The sequence below is a fragment of the Aphanomyces invadans genome, assembly GCF_000520115.1.
Source record: "Aphanomyces invadans strain NJM9701 unplaced genomic scaffold supercont1.3, whole genome shotgun sequence".
Taxonomy (NCBI): Eukaryota; Oomycota; class Saprolegniomycetes; order Saprolegniales; family Verrucalvaceae; genus Aphanomyces; species Aphanomyces invadans.
In genome coordinates, this window is record NW_008580148.1 from 903760 (window position 1) to 918770 (window position 15011).

The 15011-nt window shown below is 55.5% G+C and overlaps 9 protein-coding genes across 11 annotated transcripts; 4 read left to right on the forward strand and 5 right to left on the reverse strand.

Moving 5' to 3' along the window:
- Positions 1-138: 138 nt before the first annotated feature.
- Positions 139-671, forward strand: H310_01962 (hypothetical protein; the record flags this gene model as incomplete). Its single annotated transcript, XM_008865319.1, has 4 exons — positions 139-174; positions 215-352; positions 397-486; positions 570-671. The coding sequence occupies 4 exons, from the start codon at positions 139-141 to the stop codon at positions 669-671; spliced, it is 366 nt and encodes a 121-aa protein (XP_008863541.1).
- A 387-nt stretch (positions 672-1058) lies between these two features.
- Positions 1059-3509, forward strand: H310_01963. Of its 2 annotated transcripts, none has more exons than XM_008865321.1 (6): positions 1059-1143; positions 1198-1276; positions 1323-1760; positions 1814-2097; positions 2149-2673; positions 2725-3509. In XM_008865321.1, the coding sequence occupies exons 3-6, from the start codon at positions 1491-1493 to the stop codon at positions 2942-2944; spliced, it is 1299 nt and encodes a 432-aa protein (XP_008863543.1). In that variant the 5' UTR covers positions 1059-1143; positions 1198-1276; positions 1323-1490; the 3' UTR covers positions 2945-3509. The 2 variants fall into 2 exon arrangements, with proteins under 2 accessions (XP_008863543.1, XP_008863542.1); XM_008865320.1 differs by having other exon boundaries at positions 1061-1150.
- On the reverse strand, positions 2942-3505 carry H310_01964 (hypothetical protein). The gene has a single exon (XM_008865322.1). The coding sequence runs from the start codon at positions 3461-3463 to the stop codon at positions 3011-3013; it is 453 nt and encodes a 150-aa protein (XP_008863544.1). The 5' UTR covers positions 3464-3505; the 3' UTR covers positions 2942-3010.
- Positions 3510-3953: 444 nt separating the features above from the next.
- On the reverse strand, positions 3954-7069 carry H310_01965 (hypothetical protein). Its single transcript, XM_008865323.1, has one exon. The coding sequence runs from the start codon at positions 5329-5331 to the stop codon at positions 4627-4629; it is 705 nt and encodes a 234-aa protein (XP_008863545.1). The 5' UTR covers positions 5332-7069; the 3' UTR covers positions 3954-4626.
- A 100-nt stretch (positions 7070-7169) lies between these two features.
- H310_01966 (hypothetical protein) lies at positions 7170-8252 on the forward strand. The gene is made up of 2 exons (XM_008865324.1): positions 7170-7801; positions 7844-8252. Exons 1-2 carry the CDS (start codon positions 7175-7177, stop codon positions 8078-8080), a joined length of 864 nt encoding a protein of 287 aa, XP_008863546.1. The 5' UTR covers positions 7170-7174; the 3' UTR covers positions 8081-8252.
- Positions 7172-10003, reverse strand: H310_01967 (hypothetical protein). The gene is made up of 3 exons (XM_008865325.1): positions 9576-10003; positions 8795-9534; positions 7172-8752 (listed from the first exon to the last, which is right to left on the reverse strand). Exons 1-3 carry the CDS (start codon positions 9928-9930, stop codon positions 8138-8140), a joined length of 1710 nt encoding a protein of 569 aa, XP_008863547.1. The 5' UTR covers positions 9931-10003; the 3' UTR covers positions 7172-8137.
- Positions 10004-11154: 1151 nt separating this feature from the next.
- Positions 11155-12227, forward strand: H310_01968 (hypothetical protein). Its single transcript, XM_008865326.1, has one exon. The coding sequence runs from the start codon at positions 11233-11235 to the stop codon at positions 11482-11484; it is 252 nt and encodes an 83-aa protein (XP_008863548.1). The 5' UTR covers positions 11155-11232; the 3' UTR covers positions 11485-12227.
- On the reverse strand, positions 11916-13357 carry H310_01969. Of its 2 annotated transcripts, XM_008865327.1 has the most exons (8): positions 13284-13357; positions 12976-13206; positions 12874-12930; positions 12699-12820; positions 12580-12653; positions 12417-12538; positions 12184-12374; positions 11916-12137 (listed from the first exon to the last, which is right to left on the reverse strand). In XM_008865327.1, exons 1-8 carry the CDS (start codon positions 13339-13341, stop codon positions 12012-12014), a joined length of 981 nt encoding a protein of 326 aa, XP_008863549.1. In that variant the 5' UTR covers positions 13342-13357; the 3' UTR covers positions 11916-12011. The 2 variants fall into 2 exon arrangements, with proteins under 2 accessions (XP_008863549.1, XP_008863550.1); XM_008865328.1 differs by lacking the exon at positions 11916-12137 and having other exon boundaries at positions 12144-12374.
- Positions 13358-13413: 56 nt separating this feature from the next.
- Positions 13414-14959, reverse strand: H310_01970 (hypothetical protein). The gene is made up of 3 exons (XM_008865329.1): positions 14781-14959; positions 14547-14718; positions 13414-14480 (listed from the first exon to the last, which is right to left on the reverse strand). Exons 1-3 carry the CDS (start codon positions 14914-14916, stop codon positions 13601-13603), a joined length of 1188 nt encoding a protein of 395 aa, XP_008863551.1. The 5' UTR covers positions 14917-14959; the 3' UTR covers positions 13414-13600.
- Between the last annotated feature and the right edge of the window lie 52 nt (positions 14960-15011).

The following is a 15011-nucleotide window of genomic DNA, read 5'->3' on the forward strand; positions in this document are numbered from 1 at the left end:
TAGGCCAACATCGATCGCGCCGCACACTCGAGTCGCACTGACGGTGATCGTTCGGTGGAGGAACCAGCGCTTCGTTTGAAGCAGTCGCGACGAAAATGCAAACGGAGCCCTAACGACGACTTGCTGTGCCACTTGGTGATGTCACTCGCAGCCCAGTCCAAGCGCCACCCCACGGTAACCCAATCCTAAAGAAGGTTGTCATGTACGGTTGCAGGTCCAAGCCACAGCCGCCACACAAACGGATCGCCCAACGCCCCGAGCCGAAATCACCCCGTTTCAAGGGACTGCAGATCCCGCTGTCGCGTTGACGTTCAACGAGCAGTACATTCAGTTTATCCAGCACTTGTCACAGGTACGGCACGATCGCATGCGATGGTCTCGAGAGAGGATCCGCAGAAAGGCCGGGACGTGAACAACCCATTACCCCCCACTGCAGACGCAGCAGCACACAGAAAGCACCGTGTAGAGAACGCATTGCACGTCACGGTAATCTCGATGAGGAACTTGTCGGGACTGCCCTGTTGTTTTGTTTTCAAACGGCTCTCGGTGTGGATCTCACGGGTGTCCAGGTGTGCCAAGTGTTTTCGAACCCAAAAATGATCGCCACGATTCGTGACATTGTGTTTGCCAAGTTGCAAGCCGAAAGTTCATCGGCACGAAAGAAGCCTTGACCCCGAACGAACACTCCTTTGAATGGATGAAATGACGACACGTGCATGGCGAACTGTTTGTTTTGAACCTTCCTGTGATTGACGGTGATAACAACAGAGTGCGCAGGAGTCCCGAACACACTATCTTAGGAAGGCAGGTTGTAGGTCGGGGGCTTTGCGGTGCACCAGACATTAAACATACCGTAGCAGCAGCAGCCCATTCGCGCCACACGTGGCTTACGTCAGCCAGACCAGTCTGGAGCACGAGGCATGGCTCGGCGTGCGTGCGTGGTCTCGGATCCATGGCGATTCTTGATTCCCACTGCACGAACATCGTCGCCAACGACGACACGGCACTTTGCACTTGTTTCACTGTGGACGAGGCGTTTTGATTGGCCACTGGAGAACTTGCCGTCGATTTTCCGACCACCATCGATCGAGATGGCCACGAGCGACCATGGTGTGGCCGAGACAGCGTTCGACGCGATCCATTGTAAAATGTACATGAAGGAATGGGGTATGGCTACATGTGACTCGATTTGTCTAGATCTGCCGTCAACCAAGACTACTTCCAAGACCCATTTGCATCGCTATTTGAAAAGAAAGCAGCCCGGCGCATCCCGCTGGTCCGACCATCGGCTGGGTGAATATCGACTCACCCCTACGTGCTAGATTCACCGCGGGTACTATCTTCGCCACTTAGCCGTGGAGCGCGCTGTGTCGCTGTTTCTTCAAGCAGCTACGGACAATTGTCAACCAGCACAAATCGTGTCGCTTGGCGCAGGCTTCGACACCCTCTTCTTTCGCCTCGTGTCCGACGCTCGCCACTCGCCCGTTCATATGTATGAGGCGGACTGCGACACGATTTCGTCGCAAAAGGTCGCGTTGGTGCAAGCAAACCCGTCTGCCTTCTTTGGCTCGAACGGCCACATCACAACCAGCGACAAGACATCGTTGTCTGCTACTGTTCACCACGAGCACAACGGCACCGCGTCGACGTACTCGGCCTTTGCGTGCGATTTGGGCAACATTCCAATGCTCCAAAATCAGCTGACAGCCTACGGTTTGGACCCCTCGCTTCCCACGTTGGTGTTGGCCGAGTGCGTGCTGGTATCTCTGTCAGTTCCGAGTGCAAAATTGACAACTCCATGGTTCTTTCACAGGCGTACTTGGCGCCCGCGGCGTCGACAGCGCTGTTGAAGTGGGCATGCGCCACATTTGCCGATTGCATGCTGGTCACGTACGACCCCATCGGCTTGGCCGATGCATTTGGACACCAACTGCAGCGGTACTTTGAAGCAAAGGGCTGCACGCTACGGTCAGCTTCAATCATGGCCAGCATCCCAACGTACACGCGTCTGCTTCGGCATGTCGGCTGGCAGTGCATCCGCCTCGACGCGATGAATGCTATCTATGATGCGTTGACGGACGCACCCGAGCGAACTCGGTAGTGTCTGCTCCCATGCAGTGATCCGGACTTGGTGATGGAGTTTCGTAGGGTGGCCGGTCTCGAACCCTTCGACGAGTTCGAAGACTGGATATTGACCAACCATCATTACGGCGTCCTCGTCGCGACAAACCAGATCATTCTCCAAAACGGAGCATCGAAGGAACGGCCAGCGTCGGCGGCTCTCGAGGCTGTGTTGAAGTGGCCCGCCACTGCGGCGTCTCTAATGGGCACGACCACGTCGCACCAGCTTTTCTCCTCCATTATTGTGACCATTCGACCGTTCCAAGTGGGCGACGAGCGCGACGTCCGTCGCATCTTCGAAGCCGGGCACTTGCCGACGTCGTCCAAGTCGGTGCGAAAGCTCGTGTCGAAGGCGCTTCAATCTGACTTGGCGAACATTCCACAAACGTACCTGTCTCCCGGATCGTTGGCTGGGTTTTGGGTCGCGACAGTGCACGATGCATCAACGGACGGCACGTCCCATGAGCACAAGCGAAAGGTCGTTGGGTGCGTGGCGCTCAAGCCCCACGACGGCGCCGAAGTTGCCGAGCTTTGCCGTCTCGCCATCGACGCGTACGTGGCATTTATGGCATGAGATGTAAGTTGAACGTGACTTGCGAGTAGGCAGTCGCGGCGACTCGGGATTGCGTCCAAGCTCGTCGATGCGCTTGAGCGGCATGCGTTTGATGCGTGCGGATACCGTGCCATCGTCCTGGATACGCTGGGTACGATGGAAGCGGCAAAGATGTTTTATGCCGGTCGGGGATACCACCTCGCATGCTCGACGACTGTCGGGGTCGAAGGGCTTGTCATCGAGTCGTTCAAAAAGGAGCGAAGGCACTGAACGACACAAAACCTTGGTTGAACACGAGGTCTCTAAACTGTACCGAGTGAAAGCGTCGCAACGACTCTACAAATCCTGGCCGCGATGGTGGTGGTGGTGGTAGTGGGTGACAGGGTTATCGTCTTGGTTGGATGCCAGAATGAAGGAACAGGAGGACGGATGGAGCTTCGGTGACCGCCAGCTTGCTTCAGGAAACCGCCGTCGCCAGATTGTCGACTCGCGGTGTTGTGCCTGGTGGTCCGCCAGGATGTCCATTTGCAGCGCGCTGGGGAGTTTACTCACGTGGTGGTATGGCTGGAACTGTTGTGTCCTGGATTGCTGCACACATGGGCCGCCGTTGTGGTGTTGCGGCGGCCGTTTCCTTCGACAGCTGTCGTCACGGCCTCCTGGATGTGTCGTTTGACGCAGCCGGTCTCGTTCGTATCGGTGGATATCATTGTCGTCGTCAACAATGTCTAGCTGGTTGTTGCCTCCAGCAGACCCACCACAGAGCCCGTGGCCGCGGAGGTTGGACAGCATGATCGCCGAGGATCTTGTCCGTGTGCTGAGTGGCAGAACGTGTTGGTTGAAAACTCCCACTCCAAGAGTTACAGTCGAAACGGACCAATCACACGCAACGATTTCGCGTCTAACCAATCATAGACGAGAGTCCTGCTGGGCAGGGAAACTGCACATGCCGGGCTTTCTCTCGTCAGGATCACGTTGATATTTCGCACGCGTCGCGCTCGGCGGCATCTTCCTGCATGCGGCGTGGGGCTCCATGGTGAAGGAGAACGGGGAAGTGCTGGGTAGCAAGTACACTGTGGCAACCGCGTCTGGTTTTGTAGAACCTTCGAAATTCGAACGGCCAATCAGATCGTCGCGTCGAATCGACTAGCCAATGGTAGCTCGACTTGAAGGTATTTTTTCGAAAATACCGTTTACGGGTGTTCAACTTGATATTTGTATCGGGCGACGACCAAAATATTTCTCAACAGCGGACTAGTCGAGTTCTCCCATTTCCAAATTCCTCGTGTCCGCCGCACATTGTCGCTCGAGAAAGCATGGCGGCCGTCAACGTGAACGCATTCAAACCGGTGGAAGCGCAGCTCGTTTTGTCCCTCGATGACTTGATCAAGCAACGCCGCGAAGCCAACAAGTACGAAAGCAAGGCTGCCAAGAAGGGCGACGTCGCAAAGTCTGGAAAACAATCGCCCAGCAAGGCCAAGAAGGCGAAAGGAGCCAACACTAACGCGACGCCACTTGCGAAGAAGAAGAAGCAAACGAAAAAGGTGGTCGCGAAACCAGCCACCCAAGAAGTGTCGGCCACTACCTTGACTCCCAACCAGCGCAAGCGACTGCGCAAGAAGAGGAGCAAGGCCGCCTCTGCTGGTGACGATAAAACCACCGACACCCCTAAGAAGGTTCAAAACAACAACCAGCCCATGAAACAGCAAAGCGTCAACCAGCCCAACAAACACCAGCCCAACCAGCCCAAGAAGCAGCAAACCATCAACCAGCTCAAGAAGAAGCAGCCCAACAACCAGCCCAAGAAGCAGCAGCCCAACAACCAGCCCAAGAAACAATTAAACCAACCGTCTCAGCAAACGCAGCAAAAGAAGAGGAATGTTCAAATTAAGGTCCATCGTGGCAACGGAGGCACGCTACAAAAGACGATCTCTCCTTCGAACAACAAGACCAAGTCAACACAAAACCAGGACAAGCGCAACGTCCTCTTCAACGTTACCATGAACGGCGTCAAGGGTCTGTCCCTCGGGAAAAAGAACAAAGGCAACAAGGAGCACCCGGTGAAGCGATTGCTTGGCAACCACCTCGTGGGGAAAGGGGGAAAGTACAGTGCGGGTAAGGGCGGCGTGGGCAAGCCCAAGATGGCCCTGAAACGTCGCGGCAACAAAAAGGCCACGTAGATGGCCATCTCGCTGGGAGGACGAAGTTTTGATCCATGCTGCACCTTTGTAATTATAATGACACACGAAAGAAGAACTCCGGGACGCGGCATCACGTTGCGCTGGCGACCTCGAGGAAAATGTCAAGCGGTGTGTCGATTGGGGCCTCGCTTTGCGTCTTGATGGCCTGCACGAACTGGACGGGATGAGCGCCAAGAATCGTCGACAACCCACTCTCCCATCGACTAGCGGGGTCTTCCATGCATGGGGTATAACGGATCGGCAAGAACGTCGACCGAATGATCTGACCCACTCGACGAGCGTGACGCCATTGCGTTGACATCGTAAAGTCGTCGATGGGGAGGGAGTTATTGCAGCGGCGGTTAGACTGTTCTCCTTCGTGGGAGGAGCACCTGCACGAGCTTCGTTGGACTTCTTGCGCGTTCTGCAGTCAAGGGTGATGTTTGGCATTGTGGAAGCGAGTGACGCAGCAGTGTCCATTTGTCGGTGGCGATTTTAGAGCCGTGCAACGACGTGGATCTCCTTGACACTCGAGCGTGACGTTGGTGCATGTGGGCGATGGACGTTAGCGGATGAACTGTCGATCCCGTGGAAACGTACTCGCGGACAGACATCATCCGTTGCTACCGGCGTTCCTTGCCAAAGGCCACCCAACGACAGTTCCTTGCTAATTGGAGGCTCCATTGCTCAGCAATGGAATCGCACAATTTGATGCGATCGTGTATCGGCGGGTCGGATCTTCTTGCACACATTCGAGGGCAAAAAAACACAAGTCCAAAGCGACGTCGATGCGAAGAGATGGCGCAGCAACCTGTCGCCATCCGATATGCGGCAAGAAAGACACTTGAAGATCATCGCGCGTCCAATGCCATGGCGTGAAAGGCGGTCAAATCATCCGGCTTCAAAACGATTTGAACGAGATCCCCCCACCACGCAACGCTCCGACGATCGTGTTTCGCTCTGGCAGTTGCTGCCGGGTTCGTCATATTGCTCGCCAAGGCGTCGACGGTCGACGTGAGCGACACCGCTGCTGCATGGCACCTGGTTTGCGTCCAGAACGACAGCAACGTGCGGTTGGACGCGATGGTGGTGTCTTGGCCGAGCTCTCCACCCGGGTAGAGGCGACGCATCTTGATCCAGTTGAACGGGCTCAGTGTCCACAAATTGGGCACGGCGAGATCAAAAGCGCCACTTGGACTTGGCGAATTACACCATGAGGATTGCCAACGCCGCGCTGATGCAGTCGGAAGACTTGCTTTACGACTTTGGAACGTGGAGGGTGTCAGTCGGACCTAGTGTCTTTTGCAGCGTAGCCGACACGACCATCCCAGTGCATGTACGCAGTCGGGTGTTGCAGAATGAGCACGTCGGCACACAACTCTGACAAACGACGGGCTTCTCGATCGATCACGCGATTCCAGGGTGGAGCTCAACCGCTGACATGAATGAATCCCACTGATCCGACTTGCGCCAAGTGCTGAGTTACGAAGTGCGAGAATGCTGTGAAGAAACAAGCGCGAACGGGCACCACGGCGACCGCGATCCGATGGATTTCAACCACGTGCCAGCTTTTGCCGACTCGTCGGCTGCCGATGTGGACATGTGGTGAAGGAGGGCAATGCAACACTAGCATCCGTGCATACGCACGGTTCATGGCGATCCTTCGTCTTCACGACATGCCGTCCAAGGCGGACCACGGCGCAATCAGAGGCACCCAAGACGGCGAATCCAATCCCAATATGGGCATTGGCGCGGTTATCAAGGAACAAGTGCGGCGTCCTTGGGTTCTTCACGCTGTTCCACATCAGATTGTTTGCCAACGACGTGCACTAGCCCGCACTCTGCCTTGGGGATTCACTCTTGCCACCACCATGCGTCGATCGACGTTCGTGGGTTCGTAGGCAACGTGACGCCTTCATATTGAGTCATATACGTAACTGCGTCATCCCTCGTGGACGCGATTGCTTTGCATCGTGTGGTTGAATCTCACTACAGGCCCAACTCTGCTCAGTCCGTTGTGGATATCATCATACTCTGTGTCGAACGTCCAGATTCACTGATGGTAACGCAAGTTCACTAGTGGAGGCGCATCAACACGCACATGCTCATCGAAAGCAGATCGGGCTTCATCCTTCTTCAAGGGCCGACTTCAAGGCTCGTCCGTGGTCGTTGGTGCGGTGGGCGACGTCGCATTCTTCGCGCACTTCTTGCTTTCACACGAAATTTCTGAATGATCATGAAAAAGAGAAAAACTTCATACAGTTCGTCATATAATTTTATCATGCGTTAAAAATGACACCCCCCGCTCGCATTTTTGATTTCGATGAGCCGAACGTCAAGCAAGTTCAAGGTAGCGCTGTGCCAACTGGCCGTCGGCGACAAGAAGCCCGTGAACATCCAACGCGCGAAAGCTGCTGTCGAAGAAGCTGCTCGCAATGGCGCGCAAGTGGTATCTCTTCCGGAATGCTGGAACTCGCCGTACGCAACGTCGTCGTTCCCCCAATATGCCGAGGAGATTCCGGCTGGTTCTCAAGTGACAGAAGCGGATCACCCGTCGACCCACCTTATCCTGTCGTTGGCGAAAAAGCTCAACATCTACTTGGTCGGGGGAAGCATTCCTGAACGTGACAACGGAAAGATCTACAACACCTGTGTGATCGCAGGCCCGGATGGATCGTTGATCACGAAGCACCGCAAGGTGCATTTGTTCGACATCGACGTGCCCGGCAAGATCACATTCAAGGAATCCGATACGCTTACTGGAGGTAGCCAAGTGACTGTGTTTGACACCCCTTGGTGTAAGTTTGGGGTCGGCATTTGCTACGACATTCGATTCCCTGAATTGTCGATGCTCATGAAGGAAGCGGGCGCCAAATTTCTCATGTATCCTGGCGCGTTCAACCTCACGACGGGTCCCGCACACTGGGAATTGCTCCAACGTGCGCGAGCGGTATGATTGCTACAACCGTTGAAGCCCTCTGACTTGCTGTAGGTGGACAGCCAATTGTTTGTGGCGGCGACGTCTCCCGCTCGCGGCCCCGAAAGCGGGTACCAAGCATGGGGTCATTCGTCGGTTGTGTCGCCTTGGGGCGACGTGGTTGCCACGACGTCACACGAAGAAGCGATCGTATACGCCGACATTGATATCGAACAAGTGGACGAGATGCGTCGCAACATCCCCACCGCGATGCAAAAGCGCACGGACCTGTACAAGCTCGTTGCCAACTAGACAAATGCATTGGGAGGGTGGTCCACACGGAACATTTCTGCATGGGGTTGTGTTGCCTTAATAGATAAAGTCGGACCGTTGGAAAAGCGGCCGCGCACTCATGAGGATGTCAAACGACACGGCCAAGCCAATGTGGAGGAGCACATCAGCGCCATCGCTCACATGCAGCCGCTGCTTGGACAAGTTCATCTGTGGCACACTCATGGCACTCGTCATCAGCAGCGCCGGCGACAGTGCCGTGGCTGCTCCTGCGCCGCCCGAGACGAATTCGTCGCTGCGTCCACCGGCGACGCTGCACAGCACGTTATGGCGGTACTTGTGGTTGACAAGTCCGGACGCAATCGAGATCGACGTCGTGATCTTGCCCTGGGTCAAGAGTTCGCTGAGCAGCTGAAACTCGTACCGCCGCCGATGTTTGTAAAACATCCCAATGCATTCCGACGGTTGGCCGCGCGGCAGAACGCGGTACATGGCTACCGATGGCTTCCGACCGCTTTGTTTTTGAAGCTGGAGCGACAGCAAGGCAACGGTGGGGTAGCGCACGTCCACGAGAGCCCACTCGGTCTTGGATATCCGCGAGATTTGAAACAACGCTTTGGCCCCAAAGCCTGCCACGATGCACTTTTGGTACTGCTTTTGCGCGTTGAAGTGAGTCTTGTCGAGAGTGTACAGCTATGGAATGGCCATCAAACACCGCATGGACGAGCGACATACCGTGTCGGCGTAGAAGACAAGGAGCGATCGCGACTGCATCAGGTACATGCATAGCACCTTCTCGACGGACAACTGGCAGTCTACAAGCGCTGCGCCGGTATTGGGGCCGTCGAGCGATGGTGACGGGGTGGCGACTCCAGCAATGTGACTGGCGAAGATGGCTGTGCCGTGCGCAAAGAGCGCACAGAGGCAGTCCTGCGATCCGTCGAGCGACGTGGGCTCGGTCGAATTTGAACTGTTGTCGACTTCGTCATCGTCTACGGGCATGGGGGTCGGGGCGTCCTTGCGGTGCGCGGGAGGTAGCTGCCATGCCCCGTGGTTGGACGCCCCATGGACGAGAACTTCAAAGATGGCACGGAACGAATCAATGCGCGCAAGCTTGAGAAATGTCGGGTGGGCGGCGAGATGGGGAATCTGAACAAGGTCGTTGAGAGCGATCGCGAGCTCCTTGGACAAGTACTCAATGGACGCAACCGCGCGCCGCATTGCCCCCGCGAACGAATCTTCAAGCAGCTTGGATACGTACAGGGCGCGAATCGGACTTTCAAACATGGGAGTGGCGACCATGGTGCGGATGAACTTGCGATAGTCGCCGTAGTCGATTTTGAATTCGTGCGATAGGTGATGGATCTTGATCACGAACGTGAGCGGCGTGACGTATGAGTAGGTCTGGTGCTTGATTTGCTTCACCACAACCTGAATCATTTCGTCTTTGGGAACAAGGGCGTGCCGATAACTCTCTGGTTGCATGTTAACACGTGCGGCAGTTGGAGGGACGTACCAATGAGGCCGTCCTTGGTCGAGTGGATAGAGCATACATACGTCGGGGCAATGAACCAGTCTTCAATCTCCATGGCGGCCGTGAATGAATTCATGGGCGACGACCTGCTGCGCTCGGCCGCTGTGGTCGGCAGCGACTGCGATCGTGTCGACGATGCCGGCGCGGGTTTCGCACTCGAGAGTTTCCTTTCGAGACCGACGTTCGTAGGTGTGAGAGCAATTAAGCTCGTGCTGCTTGTGCGAGCGACATCGATGACGTGTTGGAAGTGCTTGTTTGTTGGTTTGTACATCGCCGCGGGGGCGGAAGATAGAGGCCGAGTGGCGCCGCCACCTCCAGACGACTCGCCGTTCGCCATCCCACGCAGCGAGATCGAGTTTGGCGCAGCGCAGCGTCGGCTGGAGAACCGTCGTGGGTGTGTTACACCGTGCTCGCCTCCAAAACTGTCCAATCCAATCGCGCGATCTCACAATTATTTGGATTTTAGCCAATCCAATGGCGCAATTTGAGGGACTGATGCCGTCACGGCATGGACTCGCAAGACACTCTCTGTCCACTCTCCAGTAGCCACATTGAGACACGTAAGTCCACTGAAACGAACGACGGCTGTTGGTGGAAGCTATCGCGTGATGGGGTGGCGGCCAACGGGCCCTCGCGTGTTTCACAACGAATGGGGCCATCGCCCATGGAGCTCTTCTTGACACCTTCCAGTCGATCGAACCGAGACACGTCCCGTTTGTCATACGAGGTTGAAGAAATGTAGCACTCTCTCAATGAGAGCGAGAACACCTCCAAGTTCGAATGAAGTCCAGAGACACCAAGAGAAACTCGAGGAAACGACGACGTGGTGGGCTCCGCGATGACGGACGTTCACGTCCGGGATGGGACGACGCCGTTCAAGCAGCTGCCACCTCGGAGTCCAAGGACCGTCAAGTCGACAGGTCTTCCTAACGACTGCACTAGTACTTCGATAAGTCAAACGAATACTCTGCATAGGAATGAACACGAGAACGAAAAACACGCACGAACGTGTTTTTTGGTACGTGTCCGACATCCCAGCTTTCTCGCTGCGCGTCCTTGAACGGCCGCTGCCATGGAACTGAACGGAGTCTCGTCAAGTGGTCCGTTGGAGTTGTTACCGAGGAACGGTCACGACAGCCGCCGACACTTGGCTGTCGTCGTCCTGGCTTCACAATCCCACACATGGCATCATGCGATCAAAATTAAAAAAAAAGCGATGGGGTGGCGCTGGGTGAGGGTTCCGCTTGTCGTGGAAGTACCGTCTCGTGGAGCTGGTGTTTTTACACAAACTTGACCTTGCCAGATCTACCCAATGCCACTAAGAACTCTCGTTCCTCTGCGCCACGCCCTTCGCGAGTGATAAATACGCATCGTCGCCACAACAGCGCTCGCCGCCATGGAGATTCGGCGCCGTCGACCAGCATGCGACGATTCTTTGAACGATTCGTCCACACTCAAGATTCGAGAAAAATCAGGACAATATTATTCCGCCCAGCATACTTACATGTAGGACGATGGAAAAAAATTTGCTCGAATATCGAACTTTGTTCAATTTCTGCACCCAAGTCGGTGCCAGGGACTTCTTGTTTCGCTCGGTCCCGCGTCCGTCGTCTGCACCGCGCCCCGCTTCGCGGCTGCCATGATGAAGAAATCGAACAATCCGTCCAATTCACGTAAGCGTGATCGCGGCTTCGCCATGTCCACGAAGCGTCCCGAGCCTGAACGGAGTTCGTCGTCGGGGTACTCGGCCAAGAGAGTCCCCCTCGCCATGTCGACAAAACCGTCTGCCGGGTATCTCTTGGCGAAGGGCCCGGATGGCACTCGTGGATTCTACAGTCGAAGCCAAAAGTTGAACGCGAAGGCGCATGAATTCGTCCCTTCGTCGTTCTAGTGGCGTCGTGGTCTCAGCGCCAGTTCGTGTTCGAACACCACAGAGTGCCACCAATTCCTCCACACTCGTTCCATCCCGATGCAAACCAAAACAAGTAGCGATCTATCGATTTTCCCATGCCAACCCATCAGCATCAAGGCACGCCGAAGCATATAGTTTTGCTCGGCCCTCCGTCGCCACGCTAATCTAAGTAAACGTCCATCCAGTCCGTGGATTCTGTTCCTGGATACACGGAACAAAAAATGTACCGATGCTGAACTCCTGTAAGACGATGAGGCAGCGCAACCATCCCTTCGCAACATTTTCACCTCGTGTCGATCACGCAACTCGGAGGTGGCTTGGCGTGTCGGCCCTGCCTGATCGAGCGCCGCCGTTCACGAGAACGACGTGCCGTTGAGATATGTCCACTTGTGACAAAATTGCAAGTCCATCGGATCGAATGCGTTCGCCACGATGACATTGTCTCTCCGTCCTCTCGACACGTTACCGCAAAGTTGCGAGCATCAAAAGAGCACGTTGCTGGAGTATTACTGTTGCTTGGCTCCGGCCGAGTGGTGCACCGTCGGCAAGTCCTTGAGCGACACGGTCGCGGACCCTCGGGCCTTGGGCTTTTGTTGGCTCTGGTGCGGGCTCCATCCAATGAAGTAAATCACCTGGCACACCAACTCAAATATCGCACACTGATGCGCCGACACACACCTGGAATGTCACGGGGACTGACCCGTCTTCGTTGCCAAACATGGCTTGATATATGGACGCCGTCGCCAACAGGACATCGCGGGAGACGTATCCAGATGGGGCGAACGGTGCGTGGTTCTCGCCCATGCCGCGTAAGTGCTCCATAACCGAGAACGCGTTGGGGTACTCGACCGTGATGTAGTCCGTGTCGACTGCTCCACAGTAAGTGCATCACGTCGGAGCACCATGCAAACCTGTTGGCAGTGTAAAACCAGCGCCTTGGAGAAGGTTTCCAGTATCGGGCACGTTCAAAAACGGAGATATGTGCGGCATGATGCCCCCTCGACGCTCTTGGTCGGCCAGAATGAAAGCACTCCTGCTCGTTCCATCAGATGTTACACTTCCAAGACTACACACCTGAGCTCCATGAGACTGTCGCCGCCTAGAACCGCCCCTAGGAACGCGCCATCTGGCTTCAGGACGTCGTGTACCTGTCGTGGCATCGTGAGTGAAGCAAGCCGAGCGTCCGTTCAAACCTGCGAAAACGTGCTCGGGAGATCATTCACCCAGTGCAAGCTGCACGAACTCAGCACCAAGTCGAAGTGGTGTTTCGGGAAGGGCAAGAATTCTTCGTCGGCGCAAATGCGTTGCGTGGCCACTACGGACACGCGCTTCGTCAATGGTGCAGAACGTGCGGTCGACAAACTGTACAGTTGGCGACGAGCTTCTTGTCCTCGTCGGTGCCGGCATCGCGCAAGAGCAGCCGTTCTAAAGCAACGTGATGGAACACATTTGACACAGAAGTCCAGGAACCTGCTGCTTCCATCTGCACGAGGTGCGTGACACCACCCAAACCGACGTCTGGCGCCAACGATTTGAAGATGTGTCCGCTGCCAGCACCGAGGTCCAGCGCATTTGGGAAGTCCCGGTCAATATCTTGCAGACGGTCGACCAGGCGCTTCGCGACTTCTTCGCGCAAGTACTCGTATTCCTTGCTGTTGTCTAGCAGCGCCGCCACATTGTTCCTCTGCGTGCGCTTCATTGCTACGCACGTCCCCCATCCAATCAAGCAATCAGGCAAGTCCTTAAGTATACATCCATGTTGGAAAATGCGACCGCACCTCGATCGAACACCTGCGCGGAGAACCCGCGCCGCGCGACGGTACTCAACCACACCATCGTCTTGACCTGCCAATGTGCCACAATACCATACACCATAAGTACGGTTCACCCGGTCGTACTTCTAAGAGTTATGGACAGACAATGCAGGAGATATATTATGCGTACTTTGTGGAGCTATCGAACTTTACTAGACTTCCTTGGCGCGTCCCGGGCAAATCGAACACACGACGATCAACATGAAGACCATTCAATCGAGGAAGAGGATGCCGCCGACGCGGACGGGGTAGAGATGCACGATATCTAGGAAAGGATCTCGCTAATGGTGGCCGGGGCCCTTGGCTGCGACGCGCCACGGGGCGTTTTCGCTGAAGATCGGGATGAAGTTTTGGATCGCGTCGCGCTGGTTCTGGACAATGCACTCGGATATCCAGACGAGGTTACGCACCTCCTGCTCCTTCAGCTTGACAAATGCGTAGAAGCAGCCAAAGTGCATCTGGGACTGGAACGCGAGCTCGCACATCATGACGTCGCGCTCGTAAAACGCATCGTCGATCGACTTGTTGTCGACGCCCTCGCTTTGGTGGATTTCCCAAATTTTGCGGTAGATTTGGTGAGGCTCCAAAACGAGCCCCAACGATGCTTCGTCGCCGACTTCCGACAGCGCTTCAGTACCAGCCGGGTACAGCTCCCCGATGGACGGGTACAACTGCTTTCGGTCCGAGATGCGAAGGCTCGGTTCATTCAATGGCGTGCCGAAAGAGTTGAGCGTGATGTTGATCGCAATGCGGTCGGCGCGCGCGCGCAAGATGATGCCCATGATGACGGCGGTTTCGCTGCCCACCTCTTGGCAGAACGTGTAAAAGTCTTCGAGCCACAACTTGAGCATGGAATTCTTGATGATCTCCATTTGGACTTCTTCCAAGATGTTGCGCACTTGCGACGCTTCGCCCAGTCTGTTCTCGGCTGCGTTCTCAGCCAAGAATTGCTGAAAGTACTTGCCGATCGGGGTGTCGATGAGCACGCACTCGTACAGGTCTGCGTACCCCTTCGAGCTGTTTTCGAACGTGCAGATGCTGCGCATGATGGAGTCTTCAAATTTGCCGAGGGGATGCAGCTGGGCAATCAATTCGTTCACGTCACGACCGTTGATCGTGCCCTTCAGGAGCAGCATCAAGTTCTCGATCATGTACTCGTACCTGCGACATGGCATCACAGCGTGAGATGGCCAGGTCATTCAACATCCACGAAAGTGGGAGACATACGTGATGAAGTCCATGAACTCCCCCAACGGTTCCATGGCTTGCGAGCGCAAAAAGACAAACTCGTCGACAAACTTCTTGGTCGTGGCGGCTTGAATCACGGTGGGGGTGACGGCGCCGCTAACGTCTTGCAAGAACTGGTCGTAGTCGGTTTCTTGCAAGTTGAGTTTGATATCTACATTGCAGATGGAAAGATCGGCATTCCTCCCGCACATCTTGCCATCGGGATGGCCCTACCTTCCAACGTCTCGCACTGGGTGAGGTGATGGTAGTCTACATCGTCGAGGAAACCACTGCGATACCCTCGGACAAGCGCCTCCACGAAGCCATGTTGGATGTTGAACGCGCTGAGGTCGCCAGCTGACTGCACCATGTTGGCTGCGGGCAAAAAAGCTTCTGGGGCGGCAGGATTGGGCGGCTTCTTTTTTATTACACATGCCGTGTACACTTTGAACGAGTAAGATGGGA